General features: G+C 38.9%; 1 protein-coding gene across 2 annotated transcripts in view; it reads left to right on the forward strand.

Moving 5' to 3' along the window:
• The first annotated feature begins 9,197 nt into the window (after positions 1-9,197).
• The window catches only part of ESD (esterase D), a 26,422-nt gene continuing 19,173 nt past the window's right edge, over positions 9,198-16,446 (forward strand). For both annotated transcript variants that reach the window (XM_011939777.1, XM_011939783.1), the window contains exons 1-3: positions 9,198-9,375; positions 13,013-13,060; positions 15,035-15,109. In XM_011939777.1, the coding sequence (XP_011795167.1) occupies positions 15,042-15,109 (68 nt within the window). In that variant the 5' untranslated portion in view covers positions 9,198-9,375; positions 13,013-13,060; positions 15,035-15,041. The remainder of the gene's footprint in view (positions 9,376-13,012; positions 13,061-15,034; positions 15,110-16,446) is intronic.

A 16,446-nucleotide genomic window follows, 5' to 3' on the forward strand; every position in this document is an offset into this window, starting at 1 on the left:
AAAAAGTAAAAGAAAAGGGGTCTTGCTATGTTGCCCAAGATAGACTCCATCCTCCCCCGTCAGCCTTCAGAGTAGCTAGGACTATAGCAGTGGACGACTATCCCCAGCTATTGAGAAAGTATTTTTGAGTTTAGTAAGTGAAAGTCAGAATTGATTTTACCTAGTTCATAAAATATTTGTAGAAGGGACACAAAATTAAATCAGTAGCAAAATAAATGTATATGTAACTATGAAATGTAAATTCTATTTTCCCATGATATTTGGAAATTGGAGCAGCCTCCCATGTCACATTTTCAAAATAACACATAAAAACAAAAATAAAAAAATAAGATCTCAAATACAATCATGTCTCAAAAACAGAGAATCAGAGGCGTAGATTATCTCAAGGTGTCAACCTAGAGTCATATTTTATCAATGCAAAATGTTAAAATGTGCAAAAACTCTTCTATAGTTAGCTCTGTGCTATAAGATAAGCCATTAGATGTTTTATTAAACATAGTTTATAAAAACAAAAGTAGATTAAACCTAAAATAAGCTTTTGATTACTTTTAGATTCCTTTGTCAAGCACAAAAAGTAAACAGCAAAATAACCCACACTGAAATTTTTAAACTGCTTCTAGGTTACACACAAAAACCACTACATATTCAGCCTAGCCCCTAAATCACCTGTATTGCAAATTAAAGACATAACTTTTATCAATTAATTTATAATTTGACCCTCCTGCTCCATCTTCTAAAAATGATTGAAGGGCAATTAATTGCAGTAAGAGCCAAACATATCCCCCGGAAAGAGAGAAATGAGAAGTAAAAGAGGAGAAAAGAAAACCTTTATTTAAACATTGTAATTAAAGTAAATACTGTAATGCTACAGTAATGGGTAAAACTTGATTCTGAGCAACCTGAAAACCAGGACAAAGAATAAAATACAATTCATAGTTCTAACTGATAGACAGAAGTATGCTCATTTATCAGGAAAAACAAACTTTCATCTAGACTGTTAGTGCTAAGAGAAATACTTATAGGAGACTTTGTAACCAGTCACTGAACTACTTTATAAATATTATGTACAGCTATTTCAAATGTTACATTTTTTAAATCTTAACTGTCTATATAAGAAAATAACGCCATAGCGTCATTCTGTACACACAACTGTACTGAAGGCAGGGAGATAATGGCAGGTAGTGAAGTCTAGGTGTAGAATTTTCTGTTATCTTTAATATATTGTGCACATCAAAGATAATGCATTCATCAAAATATCCCATTAGAGAATTATAACCAGAGTTAAAGACTTCTTTGTGATTTCTGAGTTCCTATTGGGACTTTGTAGCAAAATGTGCTTCAGGTTTCCCACCACAAAGTGTGAAGCGAGCCGGGTGCAGTGGCTCACGCCTGTAATACCAGCAGTTTGGGAGGCTGAGGTGGATGGATCACCTGAGGTCAGGAGTTCAAGATCAGCCTGGCTAACATGGTGAAACCCTATCTCTACTAAAAATACAAAAATTAGTTGGGTGTGGTAGTGGGTGCCTGTAATCCCAGCAACTTGGGAGGCTAAGGCAGGAGAATCGCTTGAACCCAGGAGGCTGAGGCTGCAGTGAGCCAAGATCATGCCATTGCATTCCAGCCTGGGTGACAAGAGTGAAACTGTCTCAAAAAAAAAAAAAAAGTATATATATATATATATGGAGCCAGGCACGGTGGCTCATGCCTGTAATCCCAGCACTTGGGAAGGCTGAGGCCGATGGATCACGAGGTCAGGAGTTCGAGACCAGCCTGGGCAATGTGGTAAAACCCTGTCTCTACTAAAAACACAAAAATTAGCCGGGCATGGTGGCACACACCTGTAGTCTCAGCTACTTGGGTGGCTGAGGCAGCAGAATTGCTTGAACTCAGGAGGCAGAGGTTGCAGTGAGCTGAGATCACATGACTGCACTCCAGCCTGGGCGAAAGAGAGAGACTTTGTCTCAAAAATAAATACATAGATAGATAAATAAATAAATAAATAAATAAAAATAAAGTGAAGCGTCCCACTGTTGAAGAACATTGCAGAACGAAGGGAGCATAAAAAGAGAACAGGACATGTGGGCAGGGATGTTAAGTGTGTTAAGTGGCGTAAGCATTCTAGCTGTATTTTGGCAATTTGTGTTGGGAAGCTTAAAAAGGAGAATATATTTTGACTTAGTAATTCCACTTCTAAGACTATGTCCAATCCCTGTGCAGCAGCAATTCTCTTTCTAGGAAATATACCTTGCAAGAATACTTGCTGTGTGCACAAAGGTAGATACAAAGATACACACATTGAATTAGTTTGGTCTCATACTGCTATAAACAACTACCTGAGACTGGGTAATTCACAAAGAAAAGAGGTTTAATTGATTCACGGTTCTGTAGGCTGTGCGGGAAGCATGGCTGGGGAGGCCTTATGAAACTTATAATCATGAAGGAAGGGGAAGCAGGCACATCTTCACATGGCAGAGCAGGAGAGAGAGAGAGAGAGAGAAGGGGGAAGTGCTACATACTTATCAACAACTAGTGAGAACTCACTATCACAAGAACAGCAAGGGGGATGTCTGTCCCCACGATCCGCTCACCTCCCACCAGGCCCCTCCTCCAACACTGAGGATTACCATTCGACATGAGATTTGGATGGAGGCACAGAACCAAACCGTATCGCTCATGCCCACTGCTGTGCTGTTGTAATCAATAAAACTATAACGGTCTAAATGTCCAAGTAAGTGTGGCGGTTTTGAAAATGTGTCCACAGATTCTTTGACACTTCTCTCATCCAGTCCCCTCTCCTGAATTCTAGGTAGTTTGTGACTACTGTGACCAATAGGCCACACTGTGTGGACTTCTATCACTAGGTCAGAAAAAGCCACACAGTTTCTGCCTCTCTCTTGAGACACTTGCCTTTAGAGTCCTGGGTCACTATGTAAAAAATCTGACTGACCTAAAGCTGCCATGTTGTTAGTGTCTGCTGGTGTCTGCTGCTTGGTGTGTGGGGAACAAAACTCACACATTTGGTCACAGAAGACTTCTTCGGTGTTGACAATTGCTGTGGCGTGAGAGGAGAGGAAAAACAGAGAGAGTTTTCCCTACCCACTTTGTCATAAGAAGTGTTGCAGCTTCTGCCTGGGCTTCTTGCAATGTTTGACAGGGGGAAGCCAGACCTAATGTAGGAAGTCAAACTACCCTGAGACTACCATGCTGTGAGGAAACCCAAGCTAGCCAGGTGGAGAGAAGATGCTCCAGCAGCCTCCAATTGTTCCCGCCATTCCAGCCCAAGAACCAGATAGGGAACCGAAGAAGCTATCAGCAACCCAACCTGCAACCATCTGACTGCAACTGGATGAAGAAACCCAAATGAGATGCACCAGCTAAGTCTGTCAGCCCCTGGACCCATGAGAGATAATAATAAATTACCACTTGAAGCCACTAAGCTCTGGTGTGGCTAGTTACAAAGCAGTAGGTAACTAGAACATCACCTCCCTCTAAAAAATATCTGTTTTCATGATTTAATATTTAAAGCAGTATTTAATCTCTAAACTAAAAGGGCAAATTGCTTTATTTCAAAACTGTAAAACAATTTTATTTGAGGTTATGGAATTAGTATGCAAACCCAAGCAAAATGTTTCTATGAATAGACTGAGTACATGTGTCTGTGAGAAAATCAATTAAACTAAGAAATTTAAAAACAAATTTGCAATTAGGGGGAAAAGTACAAGAGAATAATGTTAGCAATTTAAACAAGGATGTTTGCCTCCAGCTTTGTTGAATAACCCAAAAGGGATATTTTAAAACGTTGATTTCATAATCTGTCAAAATGTTAACCATTTAACAAATGGATAGCATCACTGTTTTATGCTAAGCTTTTGTTTCCTTCATGTTCTTTTATGGAAAGAAAATAAAAATTTACTTCTCCATTCTATAAACAGTAAATAAATGTATTTCAATCCTGAAAACATGATAATTATTAAACCTTTGTCTTAGTTATATTGGGCTGTTATACCAAAATACCTTAGACTAGATAATTTATGAACAACGGAAATTTACTGCTCACAGTTCTGGATATTAGAAAGTCTCAGATCAAGGCATCAGCAGAGTGAGTGTCAGTTAAGGGCTTCTTTTATAAGGGTGTTTATCCCATTCATGAGGGATCCACCATCATCACTTCATCACTTCTAAAAGGCCCCACCTCTTAACACCAACACATTAGAGATGAAATTTCCACATAGGAATTTTGGAGAGACACAAATACCCAGACCATAGTAACCTTTCATAAATTCTAAAGCCACTTGTGTGCCTACGATTTGCAAGTATTAGAGCTAGAATATGACTCAGCTCCTGCCTTTCAGAAACTTCCTTATATTCAAGATTGCAATGCAATGTCAGGTGCCACAATAGAGGTGTAGCTGTATAAGGGCTAAAGGTGCACTGAAGAGTGCTTAGCTTTGTCTAAGCAGTTCAAAAAGTTTCCCTGGGGAATGTGCATTTGAGCTAGGAAATGAAAAGCATGTAAGTTTGTAAGGTAAATTGTGCATGGTGAGCGGTGTGTTGTGGGATAGGCAAAAGGAACAGCATGTGCAAAATCAAGATGGTATAAGAGCATGGGGTGTTTAGATTATGGTTAGGAGGGAAGTAGCTCAATACAACTTCAGCATAGGATGGAATTATGAGGGAGCTACAGATCATGAAGCTGGAGGAATAACTTGGTAGTGATGTCATCTTCATTCCTAGTGCCTAGCATATAGCAAGTGTTTCTTAACAGTAATATTTTCAGCATGTGTGTGTACAGATGCAGCCATGTGCTGCATTACAATGTTTTGTTCAATAAGTTATTATATACACTATAGTGGTCCCATAAGATTATAATACTGCATTTTTACTGTACCTTTTCTATATTTAGCTGTGTTTAGATACATAAACACCATTGTGTAACAGTTACCAACAGTATTTCGTACAGTAACATGCTGTACAGGTTTATAGCCTAGGAACACAGACTATACCATATAGCCTAGGTGGGCAGTAGGCTATACCATCTAGGTTTGTGTAAGTATACCCTGTGATATTCCCATAATGACAGAACCACCTATCAATGCATTTCTCAGAACATATCCCTGTCATAAAGCAACTCATGACTGTAGGTAGGTAGGTAGGTAGATAGATAGATAGATAGATAGATAGATAGATAGATAGATAGATAGATAGATAGATAGATAGATAGATAGACAGACAAATAGATCCATCTATCTGTCTATTGAGAGAGCGAGAGTGGGAGGGAAGATATGGGACAAAGAAAATGGAATTTCTAAATTGTTTTCATGTAGGGAGGCAAAGAGAGAGGGAAATTTGGGGTGACTTGTGGATATAATAGTCCTTGCAGTAAGGCCAAGATGGCATATCTGCAGGGGATTTCTACCTAACAGCTGATTCTTTATAACAAAGGAAGTTGTCCTAGTTCTAAGCCTAAAAAGATAATATACAATATCTAGAGTGACTGACTTTTGGAGGATACATAAAACCCCAATTTTCTTCTAAATTCTTAGTTTCCTTTAGCAAAATCCCAGCCATGGTTATAATGGTAATCTGAGCTTTTTAGTTGCCTTATTGTCTATGAAATTGTTTATTTTACTTCACTCTCCGGGTTTAAAAGTAATTAGAGAAGCATGTTTAAGGTATGCTGGGGAATGTGTAAGTGACTAGGAGGCATTTTAGAAACGACCTAAAGAAACAGTTGGCATTATTGAGAGAAGGATCATGAAAGCATAGGTAGTGTCGCTAGCAAGATACTAACCTTACACCAAAAGAGATTTATGTGTATTAACCAAAAGTTAGTGAACTGGCCTTTTGTCAGTTTTCATATGTGCCAATGATTAACAGATGGTCAGAGTTCGTTTTGGTTCTAATAAGCTACCAATGGAACTTTGAAAATTATGAATAAACTGACAAACTGTGGATCAACAAACACACAGGATGTTAAGAAACTGTAAGAGTACTATAATTGAGCAAAAGGTGATAAAAGAATAGGAGTCACTTTGAATAGGAAAAAATCTATAGTTTTAGTTCTCATGCTAACAAAATTAACAATAATGGCTAACACAAAGGTCTAGCTCTGTGCAATCACACACTAACTCCTGATTTTTTTGAATGTGTGGTGAAAAAGAAATATAGCCTTTAGGATTTAAGAATAAAAAAAAAAAAGTTAACAGAATTGAGGCCAGATACAGCTGGGTTCAATGGCTCATGCCTATAAACCCAGCCCTTTGGGAGGCTGAAGCGGGAGGATCACTTGAGCTCAAGAGTTCAAGACCAGCCTGGGCAACATAGCAAGACCCCATTTCTACTAAAAATACAAAAATTAGTTGGACGTGCTAGCACACGCCTGTAGTGCCAGCTACTCAGAAGGCTGAGGCAGTAAGATCACTTAAGCCCAGGAGTTTGAGGTTATAGTGAGCTATGAATGCAACATTGTACTCCAGCCTGGGCGACACAGCAAGACTCTATCTTAAATAAATAAATAAATAAAATTGAAATATGTGAAATTTGGACATTTGCCAATATGAGCATGAGCCTGAAAGGCTTGTTTGTACTTGTTGTATTGCACTCTGCAGTTAGAATTGAGATAACAAAGTCCAGATGGAACCGTGGCATAGGGCTACAAGATGGAACAGTGGCATAGGGCTACAAGTTTTCAGTACTTGGTTCAGTCCCCATGATCCAAGGTCTGGTCCTCAGAGTACACATTCAGAAACTCAATTTTGTAAGGTGAATATCATGCTCAGAGGTGGTAAGTCTTCGGGAAAATGTATCATCTCAGCTAGACTCACCCAAGACTAAAGCATTTTTAACCTAAGTTTTGATTTATTAAATAACAATGGAGGCTATTCTTTTCCAAAATGTCACTAGATAAGAATAGAATCAAAATAAAGATAATTTTGAAAAATGTTTAGGCCAGTGGTTCTTAACTAGGGGCAATTTTGCAACCCTCCTGTCCCCCAACCCCTCCTTCCACGGACATTTGGCCATGTCTAGAGACGTTTTGGGTACCTAAGCTTATTAGGGGTGATACTGGCATCTAGCTAGTGGAGGTCAGGGACGTTACAAAACATCCTGCAATGCACAGGATAGGCCTCCACAACAAAGAATCATCTGGCCCCAAATGTCAATAGTGCCGAGGCTGAGAAATCCTGTTCCAGTCTGTGGAAAAGCTACAAGGACACTTCTCATAGCATATTTGACACCCAGGAGATTATATTACTCTCTATGTATGGTGCCTTTTCTAGACTCTCTAAAACCATCTCTGCTATGGATTGAATGTTTGTGTCCCCCAGAATTCAAACATTGAACCCTAAATCCTTAACATGATGGTATTTGGAGATGGAGACTTTGGGAGATAATTACACCATGATGGTGGAGTCCATGTGAATGGAACTAGTGGCCTTATAATAAGATGAAGGAACCAGAGCTCTCCTCACCCCACCCACCAAGTGAGACAACATCAAGAAGGCATTCCTCTGCAAACGAGGAAAAGGGCTCTCAGCAGGAACAGAATTCCTCAGTACCTTGATCTTGGACGTCCCAGACTTTTAGAATGGTGAGGAATAAATTTCTGTTAAGCTGGAACTGACTAAAACAATCTCTTTTCTTATAAGCTTCAAGTATATTTGACTTTTTCTCATTTTCATTGTATCCCTTTATTGCCTCCTTAAGATTATATTCCCACTCATTTTAGTTCAAACCAAGAGTCCTAAATCCTCTCAGCCACACATTTACACATAATTTTTAGACTATTTCTTTGTGTACTTAATATTCATCCATTTTTACTGGTAGTGTCATTTTTTAAAATGTCAACCTTAATTTCTGATTTCAGCCTTCTTTGCTTCCATGTCCAAATAATAATAATAATTACATATATTCTTAATATTTTTAAGAAATTGACTTTTGTGGATCTATTAACATTTTATTTATGCTGGGTAAAAGAAATTTTAGTTCTGATTATTCTCACACTGTATTAAGACAAAAACCCTTTAGAAAAGAACTTCACACTTGCAGTTCTTTGGCTAGTCTGCACCTCACAGCAGCCCACTTATTAGGTGAATTTATCATTTAATTAATTATTTCTCTTTGTTCAAACATCAGTTATAAAGAACTTGTAAACTTAGGTATTCATTTATTCTGTTTCAGTTTTGAAACTGAAGAAAATCCCCTTTTCAATTATTTATATTTAAAAATAGTAAAAAGAAAGTTTAAAACAATTTACTTCAATGCTTTCTCAAAATAAAAACATTATTTTGACTGAAAACATTATTTTCAGTCTGAGTTCCAACTGATCCACAGGTTCAGTCCACAGGTTAATCTAGTCCAAAGATCACTATAGCAAAATGGGCCTGAGCCACACAGTAGATTCTGGCAGGTAATCTGTGTGGCAGTTCATCCACACTTAAGTCAGCTCCCATAGCTACACAATTTGTAGAGCCCGATTCCAAACACAAATGTGGGGCCCCCGTTCAACACTTATTGAGAGAAAATGTAGTGTCCTTCTGTTCTGGGGGCCCGGGTAATAGCACAGGTTGCAGGCCCTTGAGGCCAGCCCCAGCTATCAGATTGTGTATTTACAATGTCAGTCTAACCGTTGCTGAAAAATACTTAGCTCTGTTGTAGTCAGATTTAATTTCTCAAGAGGCAAAGTACACTCAACAGTTTGCTTAAATCAGAGAGACCAAAAGGAAAGATCTGCTGTAAATTATCAACTAGCAAATCTTAGTCAGTTCAACTTAATTTTTATTGAGGGAAGTGAGGGGTAAACCGGAAACTGATGGAGCTCCCACAGCGTGTCAGCCACTGTAGATTTCAAAGGATTCTTGTTTATCTCCAGCTACCAAGTAGGTGACTTGGATAGTCTTGGGACAGAGGAGTTGGGAGAGTTGAAATTAGGCCCTAGTTTCTACATAAGTGACACGGAAACCCTCTGCACGAGTCAAGTGAAGCTAGACCTCAAGTTTATTAATGCCTCGGGTTCTTGCTGCTGGCTCTGGGAAGAGTCCGAGCACGCACAGCAGACTGGTCCCAGACAAGGTGACAGGGACCAATCTTAAACGCCCTCCTCGTTGGTCCTAGTAACCACAAAGAGTGGAAACGCGGGCGAAGACAAGAGTTGGGGAGGGGACGCCCACGCGGAGGCTGCCGGGAAGTGCAAAGTGCAAAAGGAGCCGTGGGGACTGGACTGGAGAAGGGCGGGTTCTCAGAGTTAAAATTGAGAGTGAGCGGGACTGGAGGGGCGGGGCATCATGTGGGCGGGGCTGAGGCGAGGCCCCGGTGGCCATCTTGGGCCCCGCCTTTTACTTCCGGCCGCTTCTTCTGGTCGCTCCGCCGCGGGAGGTAAGCCTGGGTCCGGGTAGAGGCCTGGACATTGTCAGCCCTCCTGCGGCTGCAGCTGCGACGGCGGCACGGCTAGGCCTGATCGGGGCGGACGCTGAGGGCTGCGGTGCAGATATCCGCAGGCACGAGCGCAGAGATGGCGACCCTGGGCCCTGAGCGCCACCATCCATGACAGGAGGCCAGGGACTTTATCCCGTGACGCGAAGCCTTGCCCCCAATCCCTTTTTCTTCTCTGAGCCTCCAACCTAGTGTAACTCGGGGCGCTCGGGCGTGCCACATCCCGGGGGAAGCTCCTGTTTACATTTGTACAGCTTTTTCCTGTTCACAAAGACTTTCCTAGATCCGCAGCCACCGCGCGAAAATGTGAAGTAGATGTGTACGCATTTTAAGGAGGGAGCGGGCCTCAGCGCGTTACTACCGCCCACCGGCGCCTGGTTCAGGGGAGTGTGGACCTGCTGCTCTAGGCAGCGTCCACGTCGGGGCACGACCCAGTGGCGCGGTCAGGAGCACTCACCTCATGGTGCCGAGGGGAACCCGTGTCTTCGGAGTTTGGCGAAATCTGTTCGGGTGGTAAAATGCTCTCAGACCGCTGTGGGGGACTGGAAGTCATTTCTGATGGAGTCATCAGGGAAATGGGATTGAGCGCACCTGGAAGGAGGGCATTCAGGTTGCAGGAAAAATAATAGCTCATGTTTGTGTGTGTGGTAGAAGCAGCGTTCTAAGCATTACATGAATTAACTCATTCCCAGAGCAACCCTATCAAATATATATTACTGTATCCCCATTTTGCAGATGGGCAAATGAGACATATAAATTAGCTTGTCCAGTGTCATGTAGTAATAAGTGGTGAAGTCAGACTTTGAACCTGGAGGGTCTGGCCCCAGAACCTGCTTTGAAACCATTGTACCGTGGCATTGAGTAAAGCCACGCAATAGCAACATCCAGGCCATCCCAGAATTATGCATAGTTGAGTTTAACTAACATAATAGGGAGTGAGACCAGAAAAATAATGTGGGACCAAATTATAGACCATATTTAGAGCTAAGTGAAGGTGTTTGGCATTTATAGATTCCGTATTTAAAAAAAAAAATTTTCCCCAGAGCTTAATGGAAATCCTTACGTAGGCAAGCCATGTGAATTTTTTTGAAGGAAAAGAGACCCAGCCTAGGCAACATGACAAAACCTCCTCTACAAAAAATTACCCGGGCATGGTGGTGCCACCTGTGGTCCCAGCTACCGTGGAGGCTGAGGCAGGAGGATCACCTGAGCTCGGGGGCCGAGATGATTGCAGTGAGCTGAGATCAGGCCACTGCACTCCAATCTGGGCCACAGAGTTTGACCCTGTCTGGAAAAAAAAAAGACTATGCTTACACACAGGTGGAATGTGACTAAAGTTTATATGGAGTTTTATTCATTCTTACATTTTTTCAGTGATCCTGCATGGTTTTAATTTTGACATTTTAATGGCATTAAACTTGAAGAAAAGTATACAATTAACATGGTCTTCCATTTCGGTGACTTTCTGGTTCTCAGCTACTGGCCTAACAGCGAAGGGGATTAGCGGTCTCCACCTGCAGCAGCCAGGGGGTGGTCAGGCAGTTCTCATCTGCTAATTATTGTGAGCTGGCGAACTGTGTTTTCACATATGACTAATGGCTACTCAACACTACTGAAATATACATTTAGGAATGGTTAAGATAGTAAATTTTATGTATGTGTTTTTATCACAGTTTTAAAAATACTAAATAAAAATGACTAACAATTCCATGTAGGCCATATTAGGCTGCAGATGAGCTGTTTGTAGGGACCTGTTGACCAGTAAATTAAGTGGATTAAAACCCTAGGCTTTCATGCAGGATTGATAGTGGGATGTATTCGAAAGAAAGGAAGAGGCTAAGTTTTAATTCTTATATATAACTAGGATGATGGCAGTGGGAATTCAAAAAGAAGGTAACTTTGAGGCATCTCAGATGTGGATTAGGCAAGATAGGCATGAGTCTGGAAAAGGGAGGCCATGAAAGGAATGGTTTGAAGGTGAGACGTAGAAGCTTAATTTTAGGTGTGATAAGTTTTAATAGCTGCTCACATGTCTTGGTAGAAAGGTCCAGCAAGAAATTTCATTATGGGTACTAATGCTTGAGAAAGATTGGTTACAGAGATGCAGATTTAGATTATTTCACCCAGAAAATGTAGTTGAAATTTAGGGAATGGGGTTTAGGGAAAGAGAGTGAAGAAAAGGAAGGTGGGAGGAGACAGTGAAAGCCAGATCCTGAGTTTTCACTTAGAAGAGGGTTTGAACAGCACAGTGGTGGTCAACAGCCAGTTATTGGAACTGTAGTTTGTTGGTTTTGGGAACACTTGTCTAGGATGTTAAGAGCCAATGGACTAGGACACCCTGGAAATGAAGAAACATCAAAATCCAAGGAATCAGAGAATGGGAACGAAAAACACATGTAGAGATATATGGAAAACTTGAGACACAAGGAAGAAGGATAAAAATAGAACTCAGATTTCTGGAGGTGGATGACATTTAACTTCATTAAGTAAAGAGCCCTGTCTCTACCAAAAAAAAAAAAAGTATTCCAGTGTGGTGTGCACCTGTAATCCTAGCTGCTCAGGAGGCTGAGGTAGGAGATCACACTTGAAGCTTGGAGTTCTAGGTTACACTGAGTCATGATTATGCAACTGTACTACAACCTGGGCCACACAGCTAAGACCCTGTGTCCAAAAAATAAAAATGAAAAATAAAGGGAAGAACAATAAGGTTTGGCCTTTAGGGGAATGGATGTATTATGCACTGAGAGACCCTTTCTTCTCCAAAGAATGTTGATGTTCACTAACATTTGGGAAAAATTGTGTAACTCCCACTGGCACTGTGAAATTGTTTTTCTGTTTTTGTTGTTGTTTGTTTGTTTTTTGAGGGGGAAGGAGGAAGGGTGTTGTTTGGTTTTTTGGTATTCCACCCTACTCTGTCACCCTATTTCTCCCACAAAATCTGTTCTAGAACCTGAATACATATTTGTTCTAGAGCCTAAATGAAACCTATCAGACAAGTGACGTGATATATACTATGTGAGTTTCTATGTAAATTTTTCTTACTGAATATCAGTCACTTAATCGTTCATAAGCCCAGTTTTCTTACACATCCTTTCCAGTCACCCTAGTAGTAGTCCTTCAGTCCTCATCTCTTCCCTCCTTTTTTATCCCCATGTTACAAGTTCGACTTACAACTGAGCCAGATAGATCCATCTTCCTCTGCTTACCTAGCCCCCACTCTTGTTTTCTTCACTCAGCAGTTGGCTACATCTCATCCTTCAAAATTACACTTGAAAACTTTGTTTACTGATTTAAATAGATAAAAAACTTTCATAGTACTTTTACTTCAACAGACGGTTTTGACCAAGTACCACTAAGCCTTATGGCAAAATAGGTATTAAGGTGGCCTGTGGCAAATAATTAGGTTATGGGAAATTAAGGTAATTAGATTAAGTGGTGATGTGGTATCCCATCAGGGTGTACAGTCACCTACCTCAAAAGAAGAAAATATCTGTTGAGAATGCATGTGTATATATAAGCTCTGTATAAACTTTGCTGTGAAAAGTATATCCCATTTGTAAACCGTTGGTCTTTTTTTCAGAATCGTTTACCATTTGATACAAGCAAAAAGCAATCAGCAGTTGGATAGGTAAACTTGTTTTATTGTTTATATGTTACTCTGAACATTGAATGAAAATACCACTAATAGCTTGTTTTAAAACATGCTATTTTTCACCTAGAAAAATTCTATTGAAAAATATAACCACCCATTATAACATATCAGATATTATAGTATATCACGGTATGTCATATCTAGTTCTTAGTTTAAGTCATATTTCTTTTTAAGCCTGACATATTTTTTTGATTTGTAATTAAAGGTAGTTTCTAAACTGGGTGGCTAGAAAAAAATACTTTAAAAGCTTTGTTTTTTAAAAAATATTCTACCAACTTTTAAAAAGTGTTTTAACCTTGTTTCTTCTGGCCAAATGAAAAGCATTTGGTTTTGAATTTTAAGAGCAGAGAAAACTGACAACTTGAGGTTTATTAAAATAGGCAAATAGCAAAGATATGGACTCCTATGTACCAGATACATGCTCAGTGTACCATCTTTTGCAAAGTGGATATAGTCCTTTCTAAGTTTAAGTAAATCTGGTTTCCTTGTGGAATAATGGAGCAAATAAATTTTATTTGTTGGTCTTATATGTATGTATTAATATATTAAAATTAGTGTCTATCTCTGTAAGTTCATTATTTGAGATAGGATTGTTAACAGTAGCTAAAGTTAATTTTCAGTAGCATCTCATGGGAGTTTATTATTTAAGAATTAATCTTTTATAGATTAAAAGCATAACACTGAGCAAATGGTAATTTCTTTGTGTACAATTGTAATATCACAATTCTATAGAATCAGTTATCTTACAATGTCTTTAAAAAAAAAAAGAGTATTTAAAGAACTTCTAGGGAGTCAGGACAGCATAGCAGTTAAGAGTAGGGCCTCTGATGTCAGACTTCCTGGGTTCAAATCCCAGTCTTCCAAAATAAAACTATTTGGGTTTATTGAAGAAATTAAAGATAAGATTGAAACTAATTTTTTAAAGTATTTTATAAAGACATTTCCCGAATTAGCTTTTTAAGATGATTGATATATATCTTTGAAAGAGTAATCCTAAAGCTCCAGCTGACTGGCATGTAGTAGTGCATTTCACTGAGAAGATCGCCAGAGTGGTAATACTTATTCCTGATATCTAAAGCTTTTTCTTCAACATGTAGGACTTACTGCCTTATGTTCTAATACAGTGCTTCTAGGAACAGGAAGGGAATCTTTCTTTGAGAGGTACAGGTCAGGATCAGTGTGCTTTCCCTTTGCTTAATAGGCATTTATGATAAAGATGGTTTTCCAACTTTTTTCTTGTATTTGTCATTAAAAGCAATAAAATATGTCATTTTACATGTAAGTTTAAAATTATTTTTACATGAAAAATTTAAAAGATTTGTTGGACAGAAAAGAAGTTAACACTTATGTATTACTGGTTTGTTTTAAAAGGAGAAATAAATGTTGATCTTAAAGTTTCATATCACTTTCTCTTAAAAATTCATGGGATGAGTAATTGGATCTGGTTTAGTATCTAGAAAAATGTGTATCACACCGTAAGTGTTCAGTAATGTTATATATTATTATTATCAAAATCATTATCACTTCATCTTTCTCCCATTTTAAAATCAACTATAATCAGTCATACCAATTCCTTGACTACTTTGTTGCAGTTGATAGGCAGACTGTTAACAATTTTTAACCTTCTAAACTAAGGTAATTAATTGGTAACTTAACTTATGTGTTTTCTGCCTCTAAGAATTTGGGGCAGTCCACCACAACAAAAAACTTGTTAATAAATTAGTAATGATATACCAAAGTATGAAAGCTTTTAAAAGTGAGTAACACGTGTAAATGCATGTATAAGAGTTAATCAGTTTCTTAATATTATTTACTGGAGAAAAATGTGAAAAAAATTCTAAGTAGAAAATAGTTGTATGTTCACATAATTTATGTGAAGGCAGTTAGTTTCATCTCAAGTTTTTCAGGAACTAATTCTCTGGAAATTAATGAGATCACTCTTTACTAAAGGAGAAGAATGGCATTGAAGCAGATTTCCAGCAACAAGTGCTTTGGGGGATTGCAGAAAGTTTTTGAACATGACAGGTAACTATTAAGAAGATATAATTTTAGATAACCTCTCATTCTGTTGGATTATTTTGTTCTATTTTAAAACAAATCTTTATCTAGATATCATAGTACCTCATTTTACTTTTAAACTTGCTTGCTTTCTTTCTGTGGTTATCTATTTGACAATTTTACCAGACTTAATTAGCTGTGGATATGATTGTGTGAGGTAGAGCCTTAATAGAGAACTATCTTCAAGCTTTGACTTGATGCTTTTCTGAAACTTTATGAAAACGTTTATGTTGCCAGTAAAAATTCTGAAAACATTTTCTTTGAGGATTTCTAAGTGTAGGAAAAACACCTGGACTTTTTGAGGAAGATGGCACACTAAACACATGCATTTGCTTCTGCTGCCTCCAAAACTCTGACTAACATGGCATTAAGTAGAGAGATGAAACACTCACACATGCATACATATACCTATAAAGGCATAAAGAAGCAGGAGACAGGAGCTAAGGATAACATTTTAGAAGCAGGAATACAAATGGAGAGGTAGTACCTGACAGTAAAACCTAGAAAGCTAAATTCTAAACATCAGCAAGAAAAAGCTTTGAAATGACACAATTTATATAAAGCCATAGTAATTGGAGGCACCAGGGACACCTGAAAATAAGGATACAAGTTGAGCTTAGAAAAAGGAAGATTAATTGAAAGTCTGTTTTTAAAAGGAGATAGATCTGAGAGTGTCCCAGTTTTATGCACTGCCTCTTCCTAACTCTGGAGAAAGATTGGAGGTATGTTCTCTAGAGACAGTAAACTGTTTGTATTGGGGAATATCAGACACAATTAGTGGGAGTTGTGATACTGCAAATAGATTAAGTAAAAGTTTGCACACTGAGTTTCTTCCACTAGCTTTCAAAATTTGGGGAGTTAGTCTTGTATCCTTTAGAAGAATTTCCTTGTGGGGAGTTTGAGTGGCCCAAAGGAAGAGATTTCAAGATACTGAGATTTGCCAACAAAGTAATCTAACCAGACCTTACAGTAAAGCAATGATTGACAACTCCACCTGTAGGCACAGTGCTTTCAACTAGATTTTTAGTGTTTCACTCTTAAATAGCAGTGGGCAGCTGAAGATCACTAGACATTTGTATAAAGTCTTTAATTTGATATGAACTGTTCTTCATATAAAAGGCATAAAAGATATTGACCTCTGACTTTATAGGATGCTATTAAAAATATTCAAGTACATGACCAGGTGTGGTGGCTCACGCCTATAATCCCAACACTTTGGGAGGCTGAGGCAGGCAGATCACCTGAGGTCAGGAGGTCGAGACCAGCCTGGCCAACATGGTGAAACCCTGTCTCTACTAAAAAAA

This window comes from Colobus angolensis, unplaced genomic scaffold (genome assembly GCF_000951035.1).
Source record: "Colobus angolensis palliatus isolate OR3802 unplaced genomic scaffold, Cang.pa_1.0 Scaffold101, whole genome shotgun sequence".
Taxonomy (NCBI): domain Eukaryota; kingdom Metazoa; phylum Chordata; class Mammalia; order Primates; family Cercopithecidae; genus Colobus; species Colobus angolensis.